Source organism: Aedes albopictus, chromosome 2 (genome assembly GCF_035046485.1).
Source record: "Aedes albopictus strain Foshan chromosome 2, AalbF5, whole genome shotgun sequence".
Taxonomy (NCBI): Eukaryota; Metazoa; Arthropoda; class Insecta; order Diptera; family Culicidae; genus Aedes; species Aedes albopictus.
In genome coordinates, this window is record NC_085137.1 from 62,080,650 (window position 1) to 62,107,851 (window position 27,202).

At 39.6% G+C, this 27,202-nt stretch overlaps 1 protein-coding gene across 4 annotated transcripts in view; it reads left to right on the plus strand.

Annotated features, from left to right (window-relative positions):
- Positions 1-27,202, plus strand: part of LOC109418060 (LIM domain transcription factor LMO4) — a 151,141-nt gene that overhangs the window by 32,392 nt on the left and 91,547 nt on the right. For all 4 annotated transcript variants that reach the window (XM_029871329.2, XM_029871332.2, XM_029871331.2 and 1 more), the window contains exon 3: positions 7,513-7,666. In XM_029871329.2, the coding sequence (XP_029727189.1) occupies positions 7,513-7,666 (154 nt within the window). The remainder of the gene's footprint in view (positions 1-7,512; positions 7,667-27,202) is intronic.

Here is a 27,202-nt window from a genome sequence, read left to right on the forward strand (position 1 = left end):
AAAATCTTCCCCTTTGTTATAGGGATAGGATTTTTTCAAAACACCATCGTTCTTCTTCTTCTTCTTCTCCATACAACATCAAATCACCAATAGAGACGCTTCTGTGTAGTAATTTCAAGTTATTGCACTGAAAAATGTGTAGTTGTCTAATACTACACCATGAATCATAAATGTTGGTTTTCGGTTAATTCTCAAGTAAAAATAATAGTCAATCAATCAATAATCTGGGTTTCCATTAAAAACCCAATTATAACTACCACAGGACATGTATAAAATATATACGTCTGTTATAGTACGCTACGTGTGGTTTCGTTGAAAACAAATATATAGTACTTCAAGATTTTCGGGGCCCCCCCTGATCGGGGGGCCCGGGGCACTTGCCCCCTTTGCCCCCCCCTTAAATCCGGGCCTGACGTCAATAGCTTCCTGTGGAGCGGACCTGGTGTGGTGGTTAGAACACTTGAATATCACGCCGAGGACCTGGGATCAAATCCCACCTCCGTCATACTCACAAGATGTGGATTCTTCCTTCGGAAGGGAAGTTAAATTTGGGTCCCGAGATTAACTAGCCTAGGGTTAAAAATCTCGTTAATACAGACAAAAAAAATAGCTTCCTAACATATCATGCCAAAGTAACATTTTTTATTAATACACTAGAAGAGGTTCTTAAAACCAGCCTAAAAAGGAGTTTTATGGGTCTTATGACGGTTCTGAAAACTTGTACATGACTATTTAGTCACCAAAATCAATGCACTGGGAATGATGCATTTATATACAAAGTAACATTTCTTGTATTTTTAAACTTTTCTCTAAGATGTAGGGTATGTGTGCCATCAGTAATCTCACGCTCCCATGTTCATCCTATTCGAAAACAAGCGATTACGGCACCGATTGATTCTGTTCTTTTTGTTTTCATGGGTGCTCACTTCTAACAAAAAATACAAAAGTAAGAAACAAAACAAACATCGCTCCAATCCTTTGTATTTCGTAGGATGAAAATGGGAGCCACGTGCTTAATACCAATACCCTATAACTTTTAAAAGATTTTTTGATACATTTTATTGATGGTGATGAAGTTATTGATGGATTCAAAAATGTATACCTATGGGTATATTTAGAGAAGTTCTGCAAGAATAGTTTATTACATAACATTTCCATGGGCAGGGCATTTTAATTTGATTTCAGCATGAAATGTACTTATTTGATGAAACTCTGTGGTAAATCCAGAAGTCTTTGGAAACGTCAGAGATTCATTTAGCATTCCTCCAGAACTTTGTTGAAGGAATTCGACCAAAATGTTCCAAATTTCGTTTTGTAACATTCTAACATTCGTTCAGGAAACTTTCTCCAGGTAGATCTCAATATGTTCTACCAGAAATTATTTCAGAAGTTTCACCAGCAATTTCTCTTGCACAAAGATTTTTGCCAAAATTTGCCATCCAAATTTAATAATTTTCCACTCTACAAGAGATTTTGCAATTCTCATGGAAAGCGAAGGCAAACTTGCTTCTATAAGAATCTATATATATAAAAATGCAGTGGCATACGTGGGACCGCGCATAACTTGCGAACGGGTGGTCCGATTTGGGTCGTCTAAGTTTTGTTCTGTTAGTTTTCACTCAAGGAAGGTTTATGAGGCCTAAAACATGGGAAAATTGAGAGTTTTTGAAAATCGGGTTTTCATACATTTTGAAAGGGGACTTGGGCGCTTGGCTAGGGACTTGAAACGTCAAAAAACGCAGTAGGCAAGACAAAGTTTGCCGGGGACAGCTAGTGTACTCATAAATATGAGTTTCGTTTAACAATTATAGTAGCAATGTTTTCTGAAAATTCAAAAAGGTTTACTCCGGACTTGTGTGCCTCTCTGCAGAAATGTCGATCCGTGCAGATGTCCCTCCGAAAACTGCCAATAATCTATCAAAAATTGCATACCGTGTGATCCGGGGTAACATTGATCAAAATGTTTAATCTTTCTCCAGCAGTTCTTGCGTATAAGCAAAAGTTGCACGTTTTATTTTGTTGAAATGAGTACTGATCATCTTGGTACGTGGTAAGCTAACTCATCTACAAATGTCAATATAAACGCTCATATTTTTTTTCTTTAGAAACTTTGTTGGCAGATTTTAAAGAAAGCTTTCATGGGCTTCGTCGGAAGTTTTTCGAGAACTTTTTCAAGTATCTGCTATTCTACCATCGAAAACCATTAAACCATTAGTAAGTATGAACTTGCTAAAGCTACGGTTATAAACTCCGCACGAGAATCTGACGACAGAAAATTTCATAATAATCTTTTAAAAATGTCAACCCAATGTCGTCTCAAATTTCACCTACAATATTCTTAGCCTATTCCGATCTTTTACTACAACTGGGAAGGACAACAAAATATAGAAGAAGAACAACAATTATCTTCGCCGGGGCTCGTGGCGCAATCGGTCACACGTTTGCTTTATAAGCAAATGGTTATGGGTTCGATCCCAGCCCGACGCTTTCGTCAGTTGCTCTTCCCCCTGAGAGAAGCTGACACTGACCCTCTTCTGAGCCCATGGCGCAAACGGACCCGGATACTTGGACATCGGCGAACGGCAACTCATAAAGGACCCCCAATCGCACTGGAAAAAGGAACAACCAACAGCCACACATCGACATCCTCGTGCTCATCATTCTACCATGATAGGGTAGAAAGTTAAAGCAGCGCAACGGCAACCAGTTCGATATGGTAAAATTAGCAAACAATACATTTGATTGAAGAATAATTAAACTTACCACCGAAAATTACCAGATTTTCTTCTGAATTTTCTAAAAATTCAAGATTTTATTCAGGTTTCCCTGGTTTCCTTGATGTAGTAGAGACCCTGCTCACACACTCAACCCTGAATTGCCAGTTCAGCATTTTTTTTTGACGAAAATAGAATAGCAGAACTGTTTCGGTAGCTTCGGTATTCGATTTTACTGAGGCTCAGTACACCAACTGTCAAAACCTGGTGCAAAAGGTAAACAATGCAGTATAGCTGTATACAGCTGTTCTATTTTCGTCAAAAAATTACCAAACACGGTATTCCAAATTAAGTGTGTACAATTGAATTAATATGTTTATTCTCGTCACTTATAACAGGTGACTTTTGCCTTAAGTTTTCTGAAATTCCTCCACATTATCAATAAAAAATACTTCAAACATTCTTCACATACCCAAGGGTTTCGTGAAAACTACTCAAGGATTTCTGGCCAGCATATTTCTGAATTCTTCCAGAGCCTACACAAGAGTATAAATAAACAAAATATATTTTCAGAGATGTTTTGCCGCTAAAAACCAAAACTGACATCATAAAATTGTTTTTAAGATCACGATTTTTAGCTACAAGTCAGATTATTTAGTCATTCCTTTGCAACATTTAAGCCACTATTTAGCACTATTTTCATAAAGGTGGTCATTAAACTTACTCATTATTTTATAACGAAATTGAAAAAAGCTTCATCTAGTTTTTCATTTGTATTTGGTTTTAATTTGTTTAATTTTTACTAATGTAATTTTGAGTGAAATAGGTCACTTTTTACTTGTTTCAAGCGTTCAGCACGGTCGGTGCGTCAGTTCAGACGAACTGTACTACCGCATTGGGGTTTGTTCCCCATACATCAAGCGGTTCTATCAGCCCCTTGTCGAAGAACCTAATTCATATACAGTGTATCAAACAATTGTCCGTACAGCAAATTTTTTGTCACAATTATTTTTCATTCAATTGTTAGTAACTTTTTTATGCGTCAATCAGAAACGCTGAAATTTTGACCAATCATGAATCATATATTAAAGCTCCATAAGTAAAATTTTGAGCGAGATCGAATAAGTTTTCTGAAAGTTATAGAACTTTTAGTAAAACTTATAAGATTTCTGAACACATTTTTAAAACATTTTATCTCAATATGTACACGATGCAATTTTTTCAATTTTTTTTTTGTGTTACATTTTATACTTAAGGCTTTCATATGCAGCCATGTTTGGGGTTTTATATTCACTACAAAAAATATGAAAAATGTGCGTATGTAGTTGACGATGTTTTAAAATTTGCTATATTTTGCACATATAATTTGCCAAACGTTTTCCACCAATAAAAGTGCATTAACTGATCGAAAAATCCATAGGACCTACTCTTCATGTGTAGTTTAGTAGGTCCTGTATAAAAATATATCATTAAGAGAGTTTAAAAAAGTTGAAAACACTTGGCACTTTTATTGATCAAAATATGATAAATTTCCAAATGACACTCTGAACCCCAAGTAACAATTTCTATGCTTTCTACTCTTAGACATTATTTATGGAGGTTTTGTCATTGATTTGCAAAACCCTTTTAGGTTTAATGAAGCATTTTATATGGCAAAGCAGTTTTAATAACACTTGCAACTTTAAAACATTTTGTAGACACCTACAAGTCTATTCAATAAAACTAGTTTGCTTGGCCTTTTGCCGAGCAATTTTTTTATTCTAAGCGGGCTGTTAAGAACATATTAAGACTTAACCCTAAAACTTGTTTTAGAGCCGCTTGCATGGTGTATCGCTTCGGCCTTAAAACGTAATAGACTGCATAAAGTCATAATAAAGCAATCTTCAACCTTGTAGGAATTTCTAGTGTTAGCATTAAAACAAGCTCAGGAAAGTAGCTGCTATGCGATCTTCCCCAGGAAAAAAGATTTAAGACGAACGACGAACGAAAATGTATGATTTCTCTCTTCACTATTTGAACTAAACACCTCATTTTTCTTTATTGTGCTTTTTCACAATACCTACCTAATATTCGTGCAGAGCAGATAAAACAGCAGCTTAAAAAAGGCACAAAACATCTCAGAGAAACTTGCGAAAAAAAAACTTTCTGTTTGTTTACCTAATTGACGGCTATCGGCCAGCCGGAGAGTTCTTAAGAACAATCACTCTGTAGACGCCTTCCTTAGAACCAAATAGTGTTTAGGTAGCGCAAATAACATGATTTAAGTAGAAGAGGGCGTATGCTGGGTTTTGCTTCGTATTCCTCAAGAACAGCAACTCTAGAATATGTTGCTTATACACAAACTGATCTTAAACAATCTCAATCAAAACCAAGAGGGTTTAACTTGACGGCATCCATATTTTTCGTCATGATGTTCTATTCCTGCTAGCAAATTGTATACGCCATGTTGATATTTGCGTGCATAATGTTGTGGGCGGGATTGAAATTGTTATATTTGATATAACAAAAACCGCAAACTGACGAGGCGCTTCATACATTCAGTATTATTTTATTGCATTATACGAGAAAACTTTTATGGCATGCGCTTTTCTGTTATGGAAACAGAGTTTTTTCCATCAAAATTTGCAACTAAACATTATTGACATGACTGGCCGACATAATTTTATTCCTATTTCGTCATATTAATTTGCAATTAACTCCCATCCATTTGATTATTAAAGTTTAGGATTCATTTTTAGGTTCTAATCGTTCATTCAAGATGGTTTACCAACTTTGATACGGCTTGTTGCTCTTTTTGCTACCTACACAACAGATCTTATCTGTGCTGTATAGTAAACTACAGGAATATGTCATAAAGCCAAGTAGCATGTAAAACGTTGTAAGGAACGGTTTTAACAACCTCCTGTAGGGTGGGCCCTTTCGAGCTTTATAGGGTTTTATCATGGTTTTATCAGAGCTGTTAGGATTACTAAGCTTTAAAATGAGTTTTATTGTTTTGAATTTAACAACAGCTTGTAGGCAATAAAAAAACTAAAAATGTTACTTGGGAACATATACAGATTTTTCATATTTTTTGTAGTAAATATAAAACTTTTAACGAAGCTGCACATGAAAGCCTTAGGTATAAGCTGTAACACGAAAAAAATTGAAAAAATTTCATCAAGTACATATTGAGATATAATGTTTTAAAAATGTATTCAAAAATTTTATAAGTTTTACTAAAAGTTCTATAACTTTCAGAAAACTTATTCGATCTTGCTCAAAATTTTACCAATGAAGCTTTAATATGTGGATTATAATTTTTCAAAATTTCAGCGTTTTTGATTGACGTATAAAAAAAGTTATCAATATTTGAATGAAAAATTATTTTGACCAAAAAATTGCTGTACGGACAATTGTTTGATACACTGTATGTAGCAGCAATTGCTGAACAGCGGCACAACGAAAGTTCTTCAAATGAGTCTTGTTTATCTATGTCGGAAACGCGACATACTTATCCAGAAGTTTTCCAATTAGTTTCAGATGATAACGGCTCGTACAATGACCTGTTAGAAGGCCAGTAGAAGTATCTTGATCTCTTTTTGACAGCTCTAAGATTTTGCGAGTGTTAACAAAGTTTTGCTTTATAAAACGTACTTATGTTTTAATCTCCATTATGAGAAAACAACCAGATACAGCACAAAACGGTTCTGGTCCTATGGATTGGTGAGACGAACCAAGTCTTGCTAGTATATTGGCTTGTACGTTTCCTTCATATTCCTGAAATTTTAGTTTCCTTAAAGCTTAATTTTTCTATTTTAAACCTCACAAAAACATCTGAAAGTATGCATTTTTTATAGAAAATGTATGTGGTTATAAACGCACTCTTCCAAGTAATTTATTATGCTTTATAACAATCCATGTTTTGATTTGAGAACTGATATAGGTACACTGGCTGGGTCACTTTCAGATTTTATGTCAATCTAGCTGTACCCGGCAAACTTTGTCTTGCCTACTGCGTTTTTTGACGTTTCAATTTTCTAGGCAAGACCAAATCCCCGGTCAAAATGTGTGGAAGATGGATTTTCAAAAACTCTCTATTTTTGCATGTTTTTGCCTCACATACCTTCCTTGGATGAAAACTAACAGAACAAAACTCAGACGATCCAAATCGGACCATCCTTTCGCAAGTTATGCGCGGTCCCACGTATGCCACTGCATTTTTATATATATAGATAGATAGATAGATATTTAAAAAAAACGTATGTCCTAAGCCAATTCTTGCCACTAATTCTTATGATTTAGAACTGGGAGAGAGAAGACAGCTCACTGACAGCCACGATTTACATTTCTCCTTCTTACTTCTTTGTACAGCTTTGGGCGGCTCACAATTCTTTGAAAATATAATATTGGTCAAAAATGATTTTCATACTAAGTTCGCTGTTACAATCCATGGAAAATTATTGGATTCGTTGCTCTGGTTTAGGAAAAGTGACCATCATTATTTTATCTTTTTTAAATTTTAAATTTTAAAAACAAATTTTGGAAATTTGACCACCTACTTACACCATCAATGTGCGATTTTCAGTTCGGTTCGCGTTGACAGTTTGTGACAGGTCCTCCTTGACATTAAGTAGCACGCAATCGAAGCCAGCTGTCTCCTCTCTCTCAGATTTAGAACAGTCTAAATGCGTACCCTTTTAGTTCTCTGGGACTAAGCATTTTCCCAGTTGAAACGTTATGCTAGGAAAAAGATGCAAAACCTAAACCAATTTCCATTCACTAAAACCTTCCTCCTTTATCCCGTTTCTTATCACAGGCAAAATCACAGAACGGTTCTTCCTGCATGCGCTCGATCGGTACTGGCACAACTCCTGTCTCAAATGCTCCTGCTGCGGTGCCATGCTAGCGGACATCGGTTCCAGTTGTTACACCCGCAGTGGCATGATCCTATGCAAAGCAGACTACTCCAGGTAGGTAGACTCCTAGCAGTAAGCCTTATGCACAGTTCAACATGCTGGCATGTCCGTCACTGATGTTCCACTCCACACCATGCACCCGAATGATTGAGAGGGAAAGGGGTTTTATTAATTGCTCGAAAAAGGACCTTATTGGTTGTCACGCTTCAGCGGGAAAGCGAGTTGCCGTCGGACGATGGGGGAGAAAAGAACAATCGAACCCCTACGAGAGGACGAGTGACGACGCAGAAGGCAACCCTTTCCCGCCGTTAAACCCCTTTCAGCAAGGGGTCGAAGCCATAAATCAACACATCTTGGAAAAAGGCCACGAAACTTGAATTCCTTTGAACCACCACGGTGGGTTGGAATTCAGACGAGCACTGACAAAAGAGTTAATTGAACAAACGGAGGAACGGGGTTGCCAGATCGAGTGGGGGATGGAAACGAGCTGGCAACACCACCGTTTGGGTAATTCGATAGTTTGTGCGTAAGCAGACGAAAGAACCTTAACCGCAAGACCGCTTGCCAACAAACGGGAAGGTGATTACTGTTCCTTCATTGGCCGAGTTTTTTTTTCTCAGACTCAGACGCTTGAAGGAAGTCGTTGAAAAAATTAATTGCGTGTTTTTTTTTCGGGTAGTAGGTTTTATTTTCCTTTCATTACAAACGAGAAATTTGACCCACCACCGCCGTTTGTGAATGGTATGTATGGCAAACGAAAGACTAGGGCTTTTGTTCTCAAACTTAAGGTTATTAAATTTCTGAACCAGACGTTTTAGATTTCATATGGAAGTCGATCAACAATCTTACTGAGTGGTGAAAACTTTCCCAAGATCTGTTGAATACAGATACCAATGCAATCATGTACAAATACTCAAACAGTGGATACCACATTTTTTTCCAATAATTAGACCCGTTTTTCTTGTAGTGGATGTTTAAACGCTTTTCACGTGTTGCTACAGATACCATCTTGTAAAAGTTTTTGAATAATTTTGATTTAATCAAGTTATAATGAAGAGGAAAAATAAAAACAAACTTACATTATCATGATATTTTACTAAATCAATAAAATGTTGAATGGGTAAATGAATAAATAATACATACATTCCTACACAAATTTCTTCACGTTTTTTTTTTCCAAAACATTTCCAAGGAATCATCCAGCATTTTTTTTTCAGGAATTGCTTGACCAATTTCTCATGGTATTCTTCCAGAAGTTCCACTAGGAACTGCTCCAGAAATTTCACAAAGAATCCTTTCAGAAAACCTTACAAGGATTGCTTTACAAATTTTTACATGATTTTTCCATTACTTTTTCCAAGATTTTTTTGTTTTTTTTTTTTTCCAAAAGTTGGTCTTGGAATTCCTTTAGATTTTTTTCAAGATAATAATTTAAAAATTTCTACTGGAAATGTTTCGAAGTATTCTTGAAAGATTTTTTGAGAAATTTTGTTGATGGTTTTTCAGAAAATCTTTCTAAACATCCTTAATAAATTTCTCCAAGTTTTTCTTCCTCAATTCAACCAATGAATTTGTTCAAAAATTTATCCAGAGTTACCTTCTGAATTTCCTCTAAAGATTGATCCAGTAAAATTTCTATACATCTCTTTAATTAGCATTCCATTACTTCTTCAGAAATTTCTCAAAAACTTCCTGAAATCGGAGTTCTTTTGGAAAACCATCAGAACATCAGAAATTCAGAATTCCTTGAGTCATTTTTCCAGGAATTCTCTCAGGGATTCTTAGAAGAACCTTAAGAGATTGCTCCTGAGGAATTTAACATCATTCTAGCAATTCCTGCAAGGATTGTTTTCGTTGCTTCACGGATTTTTCCCCAGTGATTCTTTCAGAAAATCTTCCACGAATTTCTTTAGAGATTAAAAAAAGTCTTCGATGGATTCCTTCCGAAAATACTCTTCGAAAATCTTCTAGTAATTCCTTCAGAAAATTGTACATGAATTCTTTTAGAAAATCCACCAGAAATTTCTTCTGAATTTTTTTTAAGAATTTGTTTTTGAAAATCAAATACTGGTAACAGTGTTTTGGAAATTCCTTCAGAGATTCTTTCAAAAATTCAGTAATTCCGAAATTGTTTAAACATTTCACCAACGCTTCAACAGGAATTCTCTCAGGTATTCGTTTGAAAAATCTGAAAAATTTGCTTCTGACCTCTGATATATTCCTCTGGCTCCAAGGATATCTTTAAAAACCCATCCGTAAATTTCTTCTCAAATTGCTTCACGAATACTTCTCCAGTGAATCTTTCAAAAAATCTTCCACGGATTATTTTATAAATTACTCCTGGAACTTGTTAATCAATTTTTACTAGGATTCTTTAAAATGTAATTTATCCACTGTTTTTTGTTTCTCGAATTCTTCCAGTGATTATTTAGAAAATTATTCAGAATTCCTTCGGGGATTTCTTTAGAATGTCTCCAGAAATCGCTTTTCTAGGAATTTCTCTGGAAAATGCTCCAACAATTCTATTGGAAATTTCTCTAGAGATTCCCGCAGTTTTTTTTTCGAAGACTCGTCTAGGGGTTCTTTTGGAAATTGAATTCAATTAACGGTTTTAAGACATTGTTCCAGAGATTCTTTCACTAAATTCGAAATTCCGAATTCGTTCAGACATTCCTCGAAAGCTTTAACAAGAATTCTCCCAGCATTTTTTTTTTAATCTAAAAAGATTGCTTCTGAGTAATTTAATGTTCCTCTAGCTCCAAGGATCTTTAAAAAAAAAACCTTCATTGATTTTCTCCTCAAATCGCTTCATAGGGATTCTTTCAGAAAATTTTACACGGTTTCCTTTAGAATTAACTCCTGAACTTTGTTTATCAATTTTTCTAGGATTCTTTGTAATGAAAATTATTTTTTTTTGTTCAAATTCTTCCAGTGATTCTTGAGGATATTATTCAGAAATTTCTGCAGGGATTCCGTAAGAAAGTCTTCAATGGATTCCGTCAGAAATTGCACCAAGAATTCCTCCAGAAAATCTTATAGGACTAGGAATCCCTTTGGAAAATCGTCCAGAAATTCATTCAGATATTTCCCCAGAGATACCAGTAGTTTTTTTTTTTCAGAAATTCTTCTAGGGATTTTTTTGGAAATTTCGTTAACGGTTTCAGAAAGATTCTTCCAAAGATTCCTACAGAAAATCTGAATTTACAACTTCATCAAGACACTTTTCCTTAGTTTCCAACAAAAATTCTCCTAGGAACTCTTTAGAAAAATCTTAAAATGTTACTTCCGAGGAATATCATGTTCCTTTAGTGCAACCCTTTAGCTCCAAGAATGTCTGACAAATTTGTCCGTGCTTTATGGGTTTTCCTCCATTGATTATTTCAGAAAATGTTCCGTGGATTCTTTCCAAATATAGCAATAGAAATTCCTTCTTACTTTTTTTTTATTTTTAAGTATTCCTAATAATAAATTTTATCTAGCGTTTTTTTTTTCAGAAATTTTTCAATTTGATTCTTTAGGCAATTTTTCAAAAACTTCTTCAAGGATTCCTCCTGAACAGTGTCTTCAATGGATTCTCTCAGAGATTGTTCCAAGGATTTCTCCGGAAAATCTTCCAGAAATCAAAACTAATGATTCTGGGGAATTTGATGTTCCTCTAGTATATTTCTCTAGCTCCAAAGATTTTTTAATGTTGATTCATTCTGAAATTCTTCCCAGGAATCCTTCGGTGATTAATTCAAATATTCCTTCATTATTTTTTTTTCCAAAATTCCTTATTATAATTTTTTACCAGCTTTTTTTTCTAGAAATTCTTCCAGTGATTCTTTAGAATTTTTTCAGATATTTCTTCAAGGATTCCATAGCAAAGTCTCTAATGGATTCTTTCAAAAATAACTTCAGAGGTTCATCCAGAAAAAAAATCGTCTAGGGATTATTTTGGAAAATCCTCCAGAAGAATCCGAAATTTCTCTAGGTATTCCCACAGATTTTTTTTCCAAAAATGCTTGCAAGGATTGTTTTAGATATTCTAATGACGCTTTTTCTTCCAGGGATGTCAACAGGAACTCTTACAGGCATCCCTTCAAGTTTACAAAACCGAAGCTAATTTTTTCTAGGAGAAAAAATCATCTGTATTATTTCACCATGTTGTTTAAAATGCCTCAGATTGTAAATAATGTCTAAATTTCAATAATCGGTGATCGCGAAAATTTCAAAAACAACATTTTTTTTGAAAATTCAAAAAGGCTCCGGATTTAATATGGCTGATCCATCTTTTTATACTTGAAAATATAAGTAGATTTCCTAATGGGATTGCTAATTTGCTAATGGGATCGCTTTATAAGTTGCTGTCAGGATTTTTTCAGAGATATCTCAAAAATGTCCTCCTTCGCAGAGTTTGTTTTTGGACATTTCACCATAAATTCTTCTTGGGGGTTTTCCTGGAATTTCCATTGAAAATCCTTCAAAAATTCATAATTTTATTCCTTCAGAAATATTGACTGTTATCCGTCCAAAATGTTCTGCCCGTGTTCCTCAAGAAAATTCTCCAGTTAATTCTTTAATTTTTATAAGAATCGCTTCAGATATATTCCTATGAGTTTACTCAAGCAATTCTCCTTTGATACTTCCAGATGTTTTTGAGAAGCTCCTGCTTGGATTCCTCCAGAAATTTGAGCTTGTTTTTTCGGATATTCCACAATAAATTCATCAGTATTTCCATTATAAACATTTCAGATTAATTGTGGAATTCCTGCAGAAATACCTTTAGAAGTTTCTGTCAGTGTTTGTCCAGTAATCCTTCAGTGAATTCTTCCAGGGATTTTATAAGAATTGCTTTCAGATATATTCCTAAAAAAAATCACAAGCATTTTTCCTGTGATGCCTCCAAAAGTTTTTCTTGGGATTAAGATACTTCTGCTTAAATTAATCCGAAAATTTTAGATGGTTTTGTCACAAATTCTATCGTCTTAGGATTGTTCTGGGGGTTATTATATGAATTTCTTCAGAAACAAAATCTATGTCTTCAATTATTCTTCCAGAAATTACAGATAACAAAATCCAGGAATTTCTCACCAGATTTCTCCAGGATTCATCTGTGGATTTCCCTACAGGACTACTTCTATGGATTTCCGAGGGGTTCCTGTTGGAATGACTACAGGATTTTCTGTGGGGTTTCCGAAGAAGTATCTCATGGTATTGCTTAAGGAAATTTTCTTGATGTCTTCTAGAATTCTTGTGGAGATTGTACAAGATTTTTTTTCTGGACATGTCTGTTACAATTCTTCCTGTAATTGCTCCAGATTTTCCTCCAGATTTCTTCAGGAATGTCTCCACGGACTTCTCTAGAAATTTCATTTATAATACTAAGGGAAATTTCTCTAATGATTCTTTTAGGAACTATTCAAGAATTTTCTTTCCACTAGGAATTTCTTCGAATCGAAATAGGTACTCCTTCAGAAATTATGTAAGAAATTCATGTGGAAACTCTTCTAGATATTTCTACACAGATATTTCCTATGAGATTCCTTCATGAATTTCCGTAGGGTTTCGTTCTGTGGTTTCTTAGGGTAATTTTTATTGGAATATTTAAGGTATTCCTTCCCAAATTTCACCTGAAATTTCACCAAGGATTTTTTCCAGTGATTCCTCTTGGGATTTTCACATTTTTTCCACAATTCTTTATTCTTTCGAAGTGTTGTTCGTAGTTCGTTTTTAATCACGAACTTAATTCGGTAAAAGCGTTTTTAGTTCAACTGGTTAACTCCAATGTTGAATAAATTCTTGGTATTTTTGGTCAAGGGTGTTGCATCTAAGCCGAAAAAGAGGTGCTTTTTTGAAAAAAAAGAGAGAGTGTTCTCAGTGTGTAATCGGATTCATTTTGCTTTTCTACTCCGCGGAAAGAAACCCTGCTCTGTGTTTTAGTTGGTTAAAGCGCAGGTCTAACGATTATGGAGTGGTGGGTTCTAATCTCATCAGAACGTGCTTTTGCATGATCCAATTTCTCAATTTATCAATGACCTATATTCTATGCCTTCTAATTACAAATCTACGGTATGTCCCAATCAGTTAACTCGTTGACTCAGGACTGTGCAGGACTGTTTGAATATATGTATTAATTATAACCCACTAATACCCAATTCCGCCTTTAGACGGGGTATAGTTTGAGCATTTTTGTAATTTTTGTTTCGTGGAAAATCAATTTTTTTATATTTTTGGCTGATATTTAGGACTGTTCTGTATATCTCAAAATAGTTTTTGGTGTATTTAAAAGCGTAGTTACATTTTTTTAAATCATTAAAAAATTGATGTTTTAGTCACCTTTTAGAAGTCATTGTTTATTTTGTATTGAATCGTTACAATTAACATATTTTATTTTTTTCCCAAATCATTCTATCCTTGTTTAATAGTTTAATAGTTTAACTATATTGCCACCTAATATATATTTTTTTCTGTTCGTTTTGAAAATTTTTACAATTTCTGTTTTAACTGATGGACACATTAAGCCTCTGTGATCACTCATGATTTTTTTGAGCCATAACAAATATGAATGGGCTTTTTTAGAACAAAATGGCTATCGAAAAACTGCCATTTTTGAGTGCATAAAGGTTTATAAGCTCGAACTTCTGTTGTGGTAAGCGAATTGAAAATCGAGTGATGGGGAATGAAAGGCCTATGTTCCTTTTACTTGTGGACAACATTTCAACTTGATTGCTTCATTACGTTCAGAAACTAAGCCTTTTGAAAAAATGTTGTCTAATAAATGGGTCTGTACTAAAATCGTCATATCGTCCAAAATAATTGACCAGTCGAGTTCAAATCCACACATGTAACTCATGGATAATAGGGTAATACCCTGTCAAAAAATCAGCATGATTGATAAACGCATCACAAAATAACAACATTTTAAACTTTGTTGATAAAACGTTGAAATTTAGACCATTTTTTTCATACAAAATCGACCACCGATTTTTCTGAAAACAAAAAGGTTTTTGTTCATAACACCACATATACTTTATATTCCAATGTAGAACGAGTGGATTCCGTGCCTGGTTCTCTCGGCCTTACAAAGGGTTAAGGGAATCGAATACACTCTAAAATTATTTTCCTTAAAATTACACGGAAAAAAAAATTCTGTGAAAAAAATTTAAAATAATAATATTTCAACAATAATCATAAAATCTCAAAATGTTTTCATCTCAAAAAATCCGTTCCCCAAATTGGCTTCCAGGAAAAATATAAAAGTGTGAGGATGTTCAAAAATAAAAATTAGAAAAATCAACAACTGAAAATCAAGAAATCGAGAATTAAAAAGAATCATCTTCCAAAACATGTTTAAATCGATTTTAGATGACAAAAAATGATATTTAGATCAAAATCAAAAATTTGGGTATTAGAGGGATAAATGTGTTTCGTTTTGGTTGCTCAATATGTATATAAAATGAGTTACAAAGCTTTACAAAAAAATGTTCATTTGGAACTGTTGAAGTATTCACAAACATCTAAGGACGAACTCTGTACCATGGTAATGCAGAAGCAAGAACATTTTCCTTCTTAGCTCACTATTAACTTTCACGTACCCGACCCCCAACAACTGATTTTCAAAATGCTGGCATTTCGTCAATTTTCATCCGATTTTTTTGATGTCGCCCTTAATCGATCATAAATTGGTACTTGTTTATTATAATCAAGTGCCCATGCAATTTCCGGAACCATTTCGGAAATATACCGGATTGTGCAGGGGTCAGGGGGTTTCCAAAATGTTTAAAAGTGATTATTTCGTTTGTTATTGCGTTTGAACCATCGACTTTCAACGAAATGTTTGTTGCGAACAGTGAAACACAATAACCAGATGTTAAATGGAAGCATGCACGTATATGGCCTCCACTTTAGCATTCTATTCAACATCATATAAGACTCTGTGTTTACTGGGCGACGGACTGAAGTCTGTATCAACTAATATGGCCACCCCGGAACATCTAGTACAGGTTCTTTGGGGTGTCATCAGGGATATTTCTGGTTTACAACCAAAATATGCCGTGCGACGTATCATACTTACCTTACCGGTCAGGCTAAGGCCGGGGTGGCCTCTGCTGTACATAGTAGCCGCCTCCATTCCACTCGGTCCATGGCTGTTTGTCTCCAGTTCCGCACTCTGCGTAGGGTCCGCAGATCGTCCTCCACTTGGTCGACCCACTTAGCTCGCTGCGCTCCACGTCTTCTTGTACAGGTCGGATGACTCTCGAGAACCATTTTAGTCGGGTTGCTATCCGACATCCTGATGACGTGACCCGCCCACCGTAGCCTCCCGATTTTCGCGGTATGGACGATATAGTTGGTTCTCCCAGCAGCTGATGCAGCTCGTGGTTCATTCGCCTTCTCCAAGTCCCGTCTTCCATCTGCACTCCGCCGTAGATGGTACGCAACACCTTCCGTTCGAAAACTTCAAGGGCGCGTTGGTCCTCTGCACGTAGGGTCCATGTTTCGTGCCCATAGAGGACGACCGGTCTAATCAGCGTTTTGTAGATGGTTAACTTCGTGTTACGGCGAACTTTGTTCGATCGTAGAGTTCTGCGGAGTCCAAAGTAGGCACGATTTCCTGCCACAATGCGCCTCTGAATTTCTCTGCTGGTATCGTTGTCGTCGGTCACCAGTGAGCCCAAGTACACGAATTCTTCAACCGCCTCGATTTCATCACCGTCGATATGAATTCGGGGTGGCGGGCGCGGTGATTCCTCCCTGGAGCCCTTTGCCATCATGTACTTTGTCTTCGACACATTAATGACTAATCCGATTCGCCTGGCTTCACTCTTTAGTCGGATGTACGTTTCCGCCATCGTCTCAAATTTACGAGCAATAATATCAATATCATCGGCGAAACCAAGCAGCTGAACGGACTTCGTGAAAATCGTCCTACTCGTGTTTATCCCCGCTCTTCTTATTACACCCTCCAAAGCAATGTTGAACAGCAAGCACGAAATACCATCACCTTGCCGTAACCCTCTGCGAGATTCGAAGGGACTCGAGAGTGTCCCTGATACTCGAACTACGCACATCACTCGATCCATCGTCGCCTTGATCAACCTTATCAGTTTATCCGGGAATCCGTATTCGTGCATAATCTGCCATAGCTGTTCTCGATCGATTGTATCATACGCCGATTTGAAATCGATGAACAAGTGATGTGTGGGCACGTTGTATTCGCGGCATTTCTGCAACACCTGGCGGATGGCGAACATCTGGTCCGTTGTAGCGCGTTCACCCATAAATCCAGCCTGATATTGCCCCACGAACTCTCTTGCAATCGGTGAAAGACGGCGGCATAAAATTTGGGAGAGTATCTTGTAGGCAGCGCTCAGTAGTGTGATCGCGCGGTAGTTTCCGCAATCCAACTTGTCGCCCTTTTTGTAGATGGGACACACGATACCTTCCATCCATTCCTCCGGTAATACTTCCTCCTCCCAAATCTTGGTAATGACCCAGTGTAGTGCTCTCACCATTGCTTCTCCACCGTATTTTAGAAGCTCGCTTGGTAGTTGATCTGCTCCAGCGGCTTTGTTGTTTTTCAACCGGCCAACCTCCTCCTCAATGTCTTGAAGGTCAGGGGCCGGAAGTCTTTCGTCCTGTGCGACGTATCAATGTTCATGATTTCGAAAGAATGGGACAGAAAAAAATAACTGAAATATGTATCAACTGATATGGCCGCTCCGGAACACCTGGAACAGGTTCCGCGAGGGCCTCTCATACACGCCATAGCCATTTGGCAAACAGAATCCTTGTGGACCCCAGTACAATCCGGAATATCTCCGGAATGGTTCAGGATATTATATGGCCACTTGAGTGTAATAAACTTGCACTACTTTATGATCGATTGAGGACAACTTCAAAAAAATCGGACAAAAACTGACGAAATGCCAGCATTTTGAAAATGAGTTGTCGTGGGTCGGGTACGTGAAGGTTAAAAGCCAACCCTAAAACTAGGAATCCCTACCGCTGTGAAACTACTTATGGAAGTGAAAGGTCCAATCAGTTTAATTCCTTTCACGGAGCAAATTATTTTTTTTTTCTCGAATTATGCCTCTTTGATGGGCTCACGTTGAAGGGTTTTCTTCAGAAACGGTATCAACCCGGCCGGGCACAATATGTGAAAGCATCCATTTGAATGATTGGCATGTCATAGAGGGCTTGTTTCCGTGATCTGTAACAAGCAAGTGCCTCTAGGTACCACTCTTCATCAAAAGCCTTGTCGTTGATGTCGGAGGTTGCTGCTGGTTCGGAGTGAGGACAATGGCGAGCGCGCGGGCGGAAAGGCACTTCTTGTGCGTCCTCTCCTCTACTCTGTTTTGTGTACCGTCCTCGCCATAGTCGTCGTCGTCGTCGTCGTCCTTCTGCTTCACATCCCATGCCAGGCCGGCAGCCAGGACATGCTGGCAGCAGCTGATGGCATGCTACTCAGCAGCAGCAGCATCAGAGAGGATCCTCCGTGAAAGAACTCCGACAGGCAACAGCTGAGAGGGTGGAAGCGAAGCAATTAAATAAATTAACAGAAGAACATCTAGATCTGCCTGCCCTGCCTGCCTTCCGTGCCTCGCCTTGCCATGCCTTTACCCGGCCTACCCGTTCAGGATCCGACCCATTCTTTCGCCTCCTTCTATCGTCCGCCCTACATTTCACCCTCCACTTTTTCGTATTATTCGCTACAAAACAAAAAGGCGCACTTACACTAACGAGGCCCCGGGTACAGTGCAGGCAGGCAGCAACTATGGAGGGGAAACAGGATGAAATGCTTTCTTTGCCAGTTTTGCATTCGTGTATAGCTCAAAACGAAAAGACTCTGAATCGTTGCTAGAATTGAACCCGGGTACCTTCAGCTATGGTCTTGCCGTAAAGTTCGACGTTTACGTTTTACCCCAATTCCCCCTACCTACATACGAAATGGATGCTCCTCGCAGAAATCAGAATCTCTTGTTGGTCCCATTCCGCAGCGTTGACGATGACGACAACGCCAGCCAGCCAGCCAGCCCGTCAAGGCACACACTTCAATCCGGGAGAGGAACGAGCGCGTTGTACGCTCGTTCCTCGGAGCTGCATCCGAGCTAATTACGAAATGGCAAAGCCGCTCGCTCCATAGCGACTCAGGCGGCTGCCATCCGCCACCAACCAACTCTACAACGGAACGCCGCCGCCTCGCGCGCCGTCGGCATTAGGAGGACTACTGCTGAACTGACTGACAAAGCGACTGATGGACACGTGACGCGCGCGCCCGCTCCTATCTGTAGAAGAGGTCTCCCCTCTAGCGCCACTAGCGATGGGGTCCCACCACCATCATCTGCATAGCACGCAGTATCGCTCGGGGAGTTCCGATGAACTGTGTGTGTGCAGTAGTGCATGGATGAGCTTTCTTACTGAGGCTGCTGGATATAGCATGTGGAAATGTGACCTAGGAACGTGGGGGACGCCCAAAGGTTCCACGCCGAAGGTGGTTCATTATTATGATGCGACGCGATTAGAGGCGTCAAGTGCCTACTAAACAGCTTACAAGGGGCGTGTTGTAGCTCGAGTGTAGATGGTTATGATGCGCCAAACAGATGGCGCCACCCTCTATCTTTCATGGAGGTGTAAGGGATTACAGTCTTTTAACCAAATAATTAGTATGAAAATTGCTTCTGGAATTCCTTCTGGAATTTCTTCTTAAATTCCTTCTGGAAATCCTTATAGACTTCCTCCTTGAATTCCTCCTGGAATTCCTGCTAGAGTTCCTTCTGGAATTTCTGCTAGAATTCCTCCTGGAAATACTGTTACAATTCCTCATGGAATTCCTGCTGGATTTCCTCCTGGAATTCCTGCTTGAATTCCTCCTAGAATTCCTGCTAAAATTCGTCCTGGGATTCCTGCAAGAAATCCTCTTGGAACACCCGCTAGAATTCATCCTGGAATTCCCGCTGGAATTCCACCTAGAATTCCTGCTGGAATTCCTCCTAGAATTCCTGCTGGAATTCCTCCTGGAACTCCTTCTGGAATTCTCTCTGAAATTCCTTCTGGAATGCCTGCTGGAATTCCTTATAGAATTCCTCCTGGAATTCCTCCTGCAATTCCTTCTGAAATTCCTCCTGAAATTCCTCCTGGAATTCCTTCTAGAAATCCTCCCAATTTTTGGAATTCTTCTTGAAATTACTATTGGATTTCCTTCTGGAATTGCTCCTGTATTTTTTTCTGGGATTCCTACTATTCCTTTTGGAATTCCTGCTAGACTACCTTTTTGTATACTGCCTTGAATTCCTTCTAGTTAACCTATTGGTATTCCTTCTGGAATGCCTCCTGGAATTTCTCCTGAAATTCATCTTGGAACTCCTGTTGATTTCCTCCTGGAATTCCTTTTGGAATTCTTCCTGGAATTCCTCATGGAATTCCTCCGGGAATTCCTCCTGGAATTCATTCTGGAATTCCTCCCGGAATTCTTTTTGGAATTCTTCTTGGAATTCCTTCTGAAATTATTCCTGATTTTTTTCTGCAATTCCTTCTGGAATTCCTACTATTCCATTTGGAATTCCTGATGGAGTACCTTTTTGTATATTGCCTGGAATTCCTCCTGGTTTACCTATTGGTATTCCACCTGGAATTTCACCGGGAATTCCTACTGGAATTCCACCGGGAATTCCTCCTGGAATTTCACCGGGAATTCCTCCTGGAATTTCAACTTCAGTTCCTTCTGAAATTCCACCGGGAATTCCTCCTGGAATTCCGCCGGGAATTCCTCCTCGAATTCCGCCGAGAATTCCTCCTGGAATTCCACCGGGAATTCCTCCTGGAATTTCACCGGGAATTATTCCTGGAATTTCTGCTAGAATTCCTCCTGGAATTCCTGCTAGAATTCCTCCTGGAATTCCTTCTGGAATTCCTCCTGGAATTCCTTCTGGAATTCCTCCTGGATTTCCTTATGGAATTCCTTCTGGAATTCCTCCTGGAATTCCTCCTGGAATTCCTTCTGGAATTCCTTCTGGAATTCCTCCTGGAATTCCTTCTGGAATTCCTCCTGGAATTCCTTCTGGAATTCCTCCTGGAATTCCTTCTGGAATTCCTCCTGGAATTCCTTCTGGAATTCCTCCTGGAATTCCTCCTGAAATTTCTTCTGGAATTCCTCCTGGAATTCCTTCTGGAATTCCTCCTGGAATTCCTTCTGGAATTCCTCCTGGAATTCCTTCTGGAATTCCTCCTGGAATTCCTTCTGGAATTCCTCCTGGAATTCCTTCTGGAAGTCCTGCTAAAATTCCTTCTGGAATTCCTGCTGGAATTCCTTCTGGAATTCCTGCTAGAATTCCTCCTGGATTTCCTTCTGGAATATCCTGGAATTCCTTCTGGAATTCCTTCTGAAATTCCTTCTGGAATTCCTCCTGGAATTCCTTCTGGAATTCCTCCTAGAATTCCTTCTGGAATTCTTCCTGGAATTCCTTCTAGAATTCCTCCTGGAATTCCTCCTGGAGTTCCTTCTGGAATTCCTTCAGGAATTCCTTCTGGAATTCCTCCTTAAATTCCTTCTGGAATTCCTCCTGGAATTCCTTTTGGAATTCCTCCTGGAATTCCTTCTGGAATTCCTGCTGGAATTCCTTCTGGAATTCCTCCTGGAATTTCTCCAGGAATTCCTCCTGGAATTCCTTCTGGAATTCTTCCTGGAATTCCTTCTAGAATTCCTCCTGGAATTCCTTCTGGAATTCCTCCTGGAATTCTTTCTGAAATTCCTTCTGGAATTCCTTCTGAAATTCCTCCTGGAATTCCTTCTGGAATTCCTTCTGGAATTCCTTCTGGAATTCCATCTGGAATTCCTCCTGGAATTCCATCTGGAATTCCTCCTGGAATTCCTTCTGGAATTCCTCCTGGAATTCCTCCTGAAATTTCTTCTGGAATTCCTCCTGGAATTCCTTCTGGAATTCCTCATGGAATTCCTTCTGGAATTCCTTCTGGAATTCCTTCTGGAATTCCTGCTGGAATTCCTTCTGGAATTCCTCCTGGATTTCCTTCTGGAATTCCTCCTGGAATTCCTTCTGGAATTCCTCCTGAAATTCCTTCTGGAATTCTTCCTGGAATTCCTTCTGGAATTCCTCCTAGAATTCCTTCTGGAATTCTTCCTGGAATTCCTTCTAGAATTCCTCCTGGAATTCCTTCTGGAATTCCTTCTAGAATTCCTCCTGGAAGTCCTTCTGGAATTCCTCCAGGATTTACTTCTGGAATTCCTCCTGGAATTCCTCCTGGTATTCCTCCTGGAATTCCATCTGGAATTCCTCCTGGAATTCCTTCTGGAATTCCTCCTGGAATTCCTTCTGGAATTCCTCCTGGAATTCCTTCTGGAATTCCTCCTGGAATTCCTTCTGGAATTCCTCCTGGAATTCCTTCTGGAATTCCTCCTAGAATTCCTTCTGGAATTCTTCCTGGAATTCCTTCTAGAATTCCTCCTGAAATTCCTTCTGGAATTCCTCCTGGAATTCCTCCTGGAAGTCCTTCTGGAATTCCTCCTGGAAGTCCTTCTGGAATTCCTCCTGGAAGTCCTTCTGGAATTCCTCCTGGAATTCCTTCTGGAATTCCTCCTGGAATTCCTCCTGGAATTCCTCTTGGAATTTCTTCTGGAATTCCTCCTGGAATTCCTTCTGGAATTCCTCCTGGAATTCCTTCTGGAATACCTCTTGGAATTCCTTCTGGAATTCCTTTTGGAATTCCTTCTGGAATTCCTCTTGGAATTCCTTCTGGAATTCCTCCTGGAATTCCTTCTGGAATTCCTCCTGGAATTCCTTCTGGAATTCCTCCTGGAATTCCTTCTGGAATTCCTCCTGGAATTCCTTCTGGAATTCCTCCTGGAATTCCTTCTGGAATTCCTCCTGGAATTCCTTCTGGAATTCCTCCTGGAATTCCTTCTGGAATTCCTCCTGGAATTCCTTCTGGAATTCCTCCTGGAATTCCTTCTGGAATTCCTCCTGGAATTCCTTCTGGAATTCCTCCTGGAATTCCTTCTGGAATTCCTTCTGGAATTCCTTCTGGAACTCCTCCTGGAATTTCTTCTGGAACTTCTTCTGGAATTCCTCCTGGAATTCCTTCTGGAATTCCTCCTGGAATTCCTTCTGGAATTCCTCCTGGAATTCTTTCTGGAATTCCTCCTGGAATTCCTTCTGGAATTCCTCCTGGAATTTCTTCTGGAATTCCTCCTGGAATTCCTTCTGGAATTCCTCATGGAATTCCTCCTGGAATTCCTCCAGGAACTCTTTCTGGAATTCCTCCTGGAATTCCTTTTGGAATTCCTCCTCGAATTCCTTCTGGAATTCCTCCTGGAATTCCTTCTGGAATTCCTCCTGGAATTCCTTCTGGAATTCCTCCTGGAATTCCTTCTGGAATTCCTCCTGGAATTCCTTCTGGAATTCCTCCTGGAATTCCTTCTGGAATTCCTCCTGGAATTCCTTCTGGAATTCCTTCTGGAATTCCTTCTGGAATTCCTTCTGGAATTCCTTCTGGAATTCCTCCTGGAATTCCTTCTGGAATTCCTCCTGGAATTCCTTCTGGAATTCCTCCTGGAATTCCTTCTGGAATTCCTTCTGGAATTCCTTCTGGAATTCCTCCTGGAATTCCTTCTGGAATTCCTCCTGGAATTCCTTCTGGAATTCCTCCTGGAATTCCTTCTGGAATTCCTCCTGGAATTCCTTCTGGAATTCCTCCTGGAATTCCTTCTGGAATTCCTCCTGGAATTCCTTCTGGAATTCCTCCTGGAATTCCTTCTGGAATTCCTCCTGGAATTCCTTCTGGAATTCCTCCTGGAATTCCTTCTGGAATTCCTCCTGGAATTCCTTCTGGAATTCCTCCTGGAATTCCTCCTGGAATTCCTTCTGGAATTCCTCCTGGAATTCCTTCTGGAATTCCTCCTGGAATTCCTTCTGGAATTCCTCCTGGAATTCCTTCTGGAATTCCTCCTGGAATTCCTTCTGGAATTCCTCCTGGAATTCCTTCTGGAATTCCTCCTGGAATTCCTTCTGGAATTCCTCCTGGAATTCCTTCTGGAATTCCTCCTGGAATTCCTTCTGGAATTCCTCCTGGAATTCCTTCTGGAATTCCTCCTGGAATTCCTTCTGGAATTCCTCCTGGAATTCCTTCTGGAATTCCTCCTGGAATTCCTTCTGGAATTCCTCCTGGAATTCCTTCTGGAATTCCTCCTGGAATTCCTTCTGGAATTCCTCCTGGAATTCCTTCTGGAATTCCTCCTGGAATTCCTTCTGGAATTCTTCCTGGAATTCCTTCTGGAATTCCTCCTGGAATTCCTCCTGGAATTGCTCCTGGAATTCCTTCTGGAATTCCTCCTGGAATTCCTTCTGGAATTCCACCTGGAATTCCTTCTGGAATTCCTCCTGGAATTCCTTCTGGAATTCCTCCTGGAATTCCTTCTGGAATTCCTCCTGGAATTCCTTCTGGAATTCCTCCTGGAATTCCTTCTGGAATTCCTCCTGGAATTCCTTCTGGAATTCCTCCTGGAATTCCTTCTGGAATTCCTCCAGGAATTGCTTCTGGAATTCCTCCAGGAATTCCTTCTGGAATTCCTTCTCTCCTTATTACACTTATGCGATAGTTACTTCAAATAGTATTCTTTACGGTGATGTTTAAAGACTGTAATGACCTCTTCTCAACTAGGTACTGTTGCGTATTTTTATTTCTCAGATAGAAGCGTTTACCATCCATACACTTTTGAGGAAAACAAAAATTCAATTTCACATTTTCTTCCCACATTCAGGAATTTCCAGGCATCTAGTAGAACGGAAAGTGTCTTGCGCCACCGTGCCCCTACTTCGTCCTTCTCAGCCGGTGATTTTTCTTCTTCACTTTGTCTGTCTCTACTGACCGGAATCCTCCAACGCAACGCGTGTGAAAGAATTTGAGTGATGTGCCCGAGATCCTTCTCGGACGGGCCTAACAAGCTAGACCGGGCGGACGGACGACGGCCGTCACGTTCAAGAAGCCCCAAAATTCATTAACCGCTAACACTTTTGGTGTTTTTGTGATGGAAAAAATGACCAGTGGAATCCTTGCTAGGATTTCTTGCTTCGCCTTGTGCACGTTTGGAAACGGCATTGATAACAAAACGACGGCAAGATCAACGTCCACCTCCGACACGATGACAACAACACTATCATTAGGTGTCGAACGAAACTGCTTTTGAACTGTCACCTCTCCGCTTCCCCCGGTGCCGGTGATGACGTCCAAGAGGTACGTAGTAGGATAGAGGCGCCACACCAAAGAAAGCCCAGGATCTACAATTGCAATCGGCACAACCGGCCTCAGAGCAGAGCGAACACGGAAGTGAAAAACTGTTTCCGAGAAAAAGTGAGAGATTCCCTCGGGACCGAACGGACGACGTGTACCTAGACGGAAGCCGGTTCCAACCGGCGGCGCGGCAGATGCTCGCTAGAAGTTCGGAAAAGTGGCACCAGAGAAAAACTGTAATTGAATTTGCTCCTAGCGTAATTGCATCAATTTACCTCGTCAATGATGAGCGGGTGCGCAGGCAGACACCGAAGGAAGTGCGAGAGCCACTGGCGGAGGCAAGACCACGGCGTGGTCAGAAGTTTTTTTCACTCTATCTGGGTGGTGTGCATTCTTCGGACATTGGCTGTGGCCAAGGTTTCCAAGGATTATCGGGAGATGATAATTGAATTGCTGGCGTCCGAGCCTGGTAGCTCTCGCCTGGCAACGCCACAATAGTCGATTTCGCTCGCCTCTCTTGCTCCAGGGCTATTCTTCCGTCGGGATATCTTGGTACGAACCATGCGAAGTGCAAAGTGAAATTTTGACGAAAACGTGCAAGAACTATGAATTGGAAACCGTTTCGGACGGTTGTTCTGAAATGGGGGAGTCCTCGGAGAGTGGCCCCCATCCACGGGGCTAATTTAGCACGCAATGTTAAATTTTCACTTTTTCGGTAAATTGGTTCCTGTCCGAATGTCATTACATCATTACATGCAACACGTGTCCCTGTCGGATGCTGTTTCAAACTCTTATCTCGGTAATGGCTGTCATTGTATGTCTTCTCCGTCCGTCTTACAGTTTTCCAAGAGAGCACCCCCTTCTCTGCAGTCAGTGGAAATCCAGGATGCACTTCAATTTACTCAAGTGCCTACGACCTCCCTCTCTCTACTGCTTCGTTTCTTACGGCATTCGGTGCTTCGCTTGGCGCGTAAGCGCTTCGACCAACGTATACCTAGCTATAATACACATCCCATCACGAGGGGTATCTCGTTTCCCATCACACTTCTGCCAGTGCCAGAACCTAGGGAGTGGGTTGGTGCGTGACAGGCGAACGAGAATCCATCCACCACACACGACGAGTACGGTGGCAGTAGTAAGCGCGCGTGTGCATGTAAAGTGAATTGCTGGAAGAATGGTCTAATTGTAATGTTCCTAATTAAATTAATAGTATTATGATTCAATTACTAGAGCTTCATGCAAGTTTCACTGGGGAGATGTAGTAGGTTTGCGAGACCATTAATACGCCCAAGTAACATTTTGATTACCAACTAGTTTTGTAGAGGTTTTGAGAATCGGCCACTATCTTTTATTCTGCTTTTATGATGGGCCTAAGAACCATTTCTAGTCTATTTGACTAAAAATAATAGTTAGGGCAGCTTAGCGATGTGTTCCTATTTTCATCCTTACCTGTTTGTTTTGCTTCTAATTTTTGCATTTTTGTTAGAGTGCCAGATCATGGTTTTCCGGCGAAACTAATTAGGCTGATACGCGCAACACTGGATGGCTCATAATCCAGTATTCGGATCGCAGACAAAGTGTCTACCTCGTTTGTGATCGTGGATGGATTGAAACAGTGTGATGCTCTGTCAAAGAGGTCTGGCGTGCAGAGGAATTGCACTATCATCACACGGTCGCACATGGTCCTCGGCTTCACGGACGATACTAAACTCATCGGCATCGATCGTAGAGCTGTGGAGAAGGCTTATGTGCCTCTGAAGATGGAGACAGCAAGAAGAGCAAGGCTTGACGATTAACTCTACCAAGATGAAGTACATGATTGGGGGTAAAGACAGAGGCAGGCCAGTGGTGCTGCTGAGTGATTGATAAAATTGTGTTTGAAATTGTTGAAAAATTGGTTTATCTTGGAACACTTGTGACATGTGAAAATAACGTTTCCCATGAAGTGAGAAGACGTTTTGTAGCTGTAAATAGGGCCTTTTACGGTTTGCGTAACCAGGTTAAGTTCCGAAACTTGCAATACAATCTTCTTTTATAAGTCAGGTAGGTAGGTAAGTAGGTCCATAGATAATCATAGTAGTGAACGATATTCTGATATTTTATTGCGATAATCTTAGCTTATTCGCATAAGGGTGTGTGAATTCGCATAATTGCTTACTACGATGATTATTCGACTTAATTTGGTACTTTTCTTATTATGCAAGTTTAACTCGTATTGGCGTACGAACGAAATCGCTTAAATGTAGATACAAACTCGTTCAAATGTGCATACAAACTCGCATTAGCTAGAATCGTTTATGTTGGCATATTGCGATTTGAAATGTAATACATAACAATGAAAGAGGTGGTGTTTGACTGCGGATG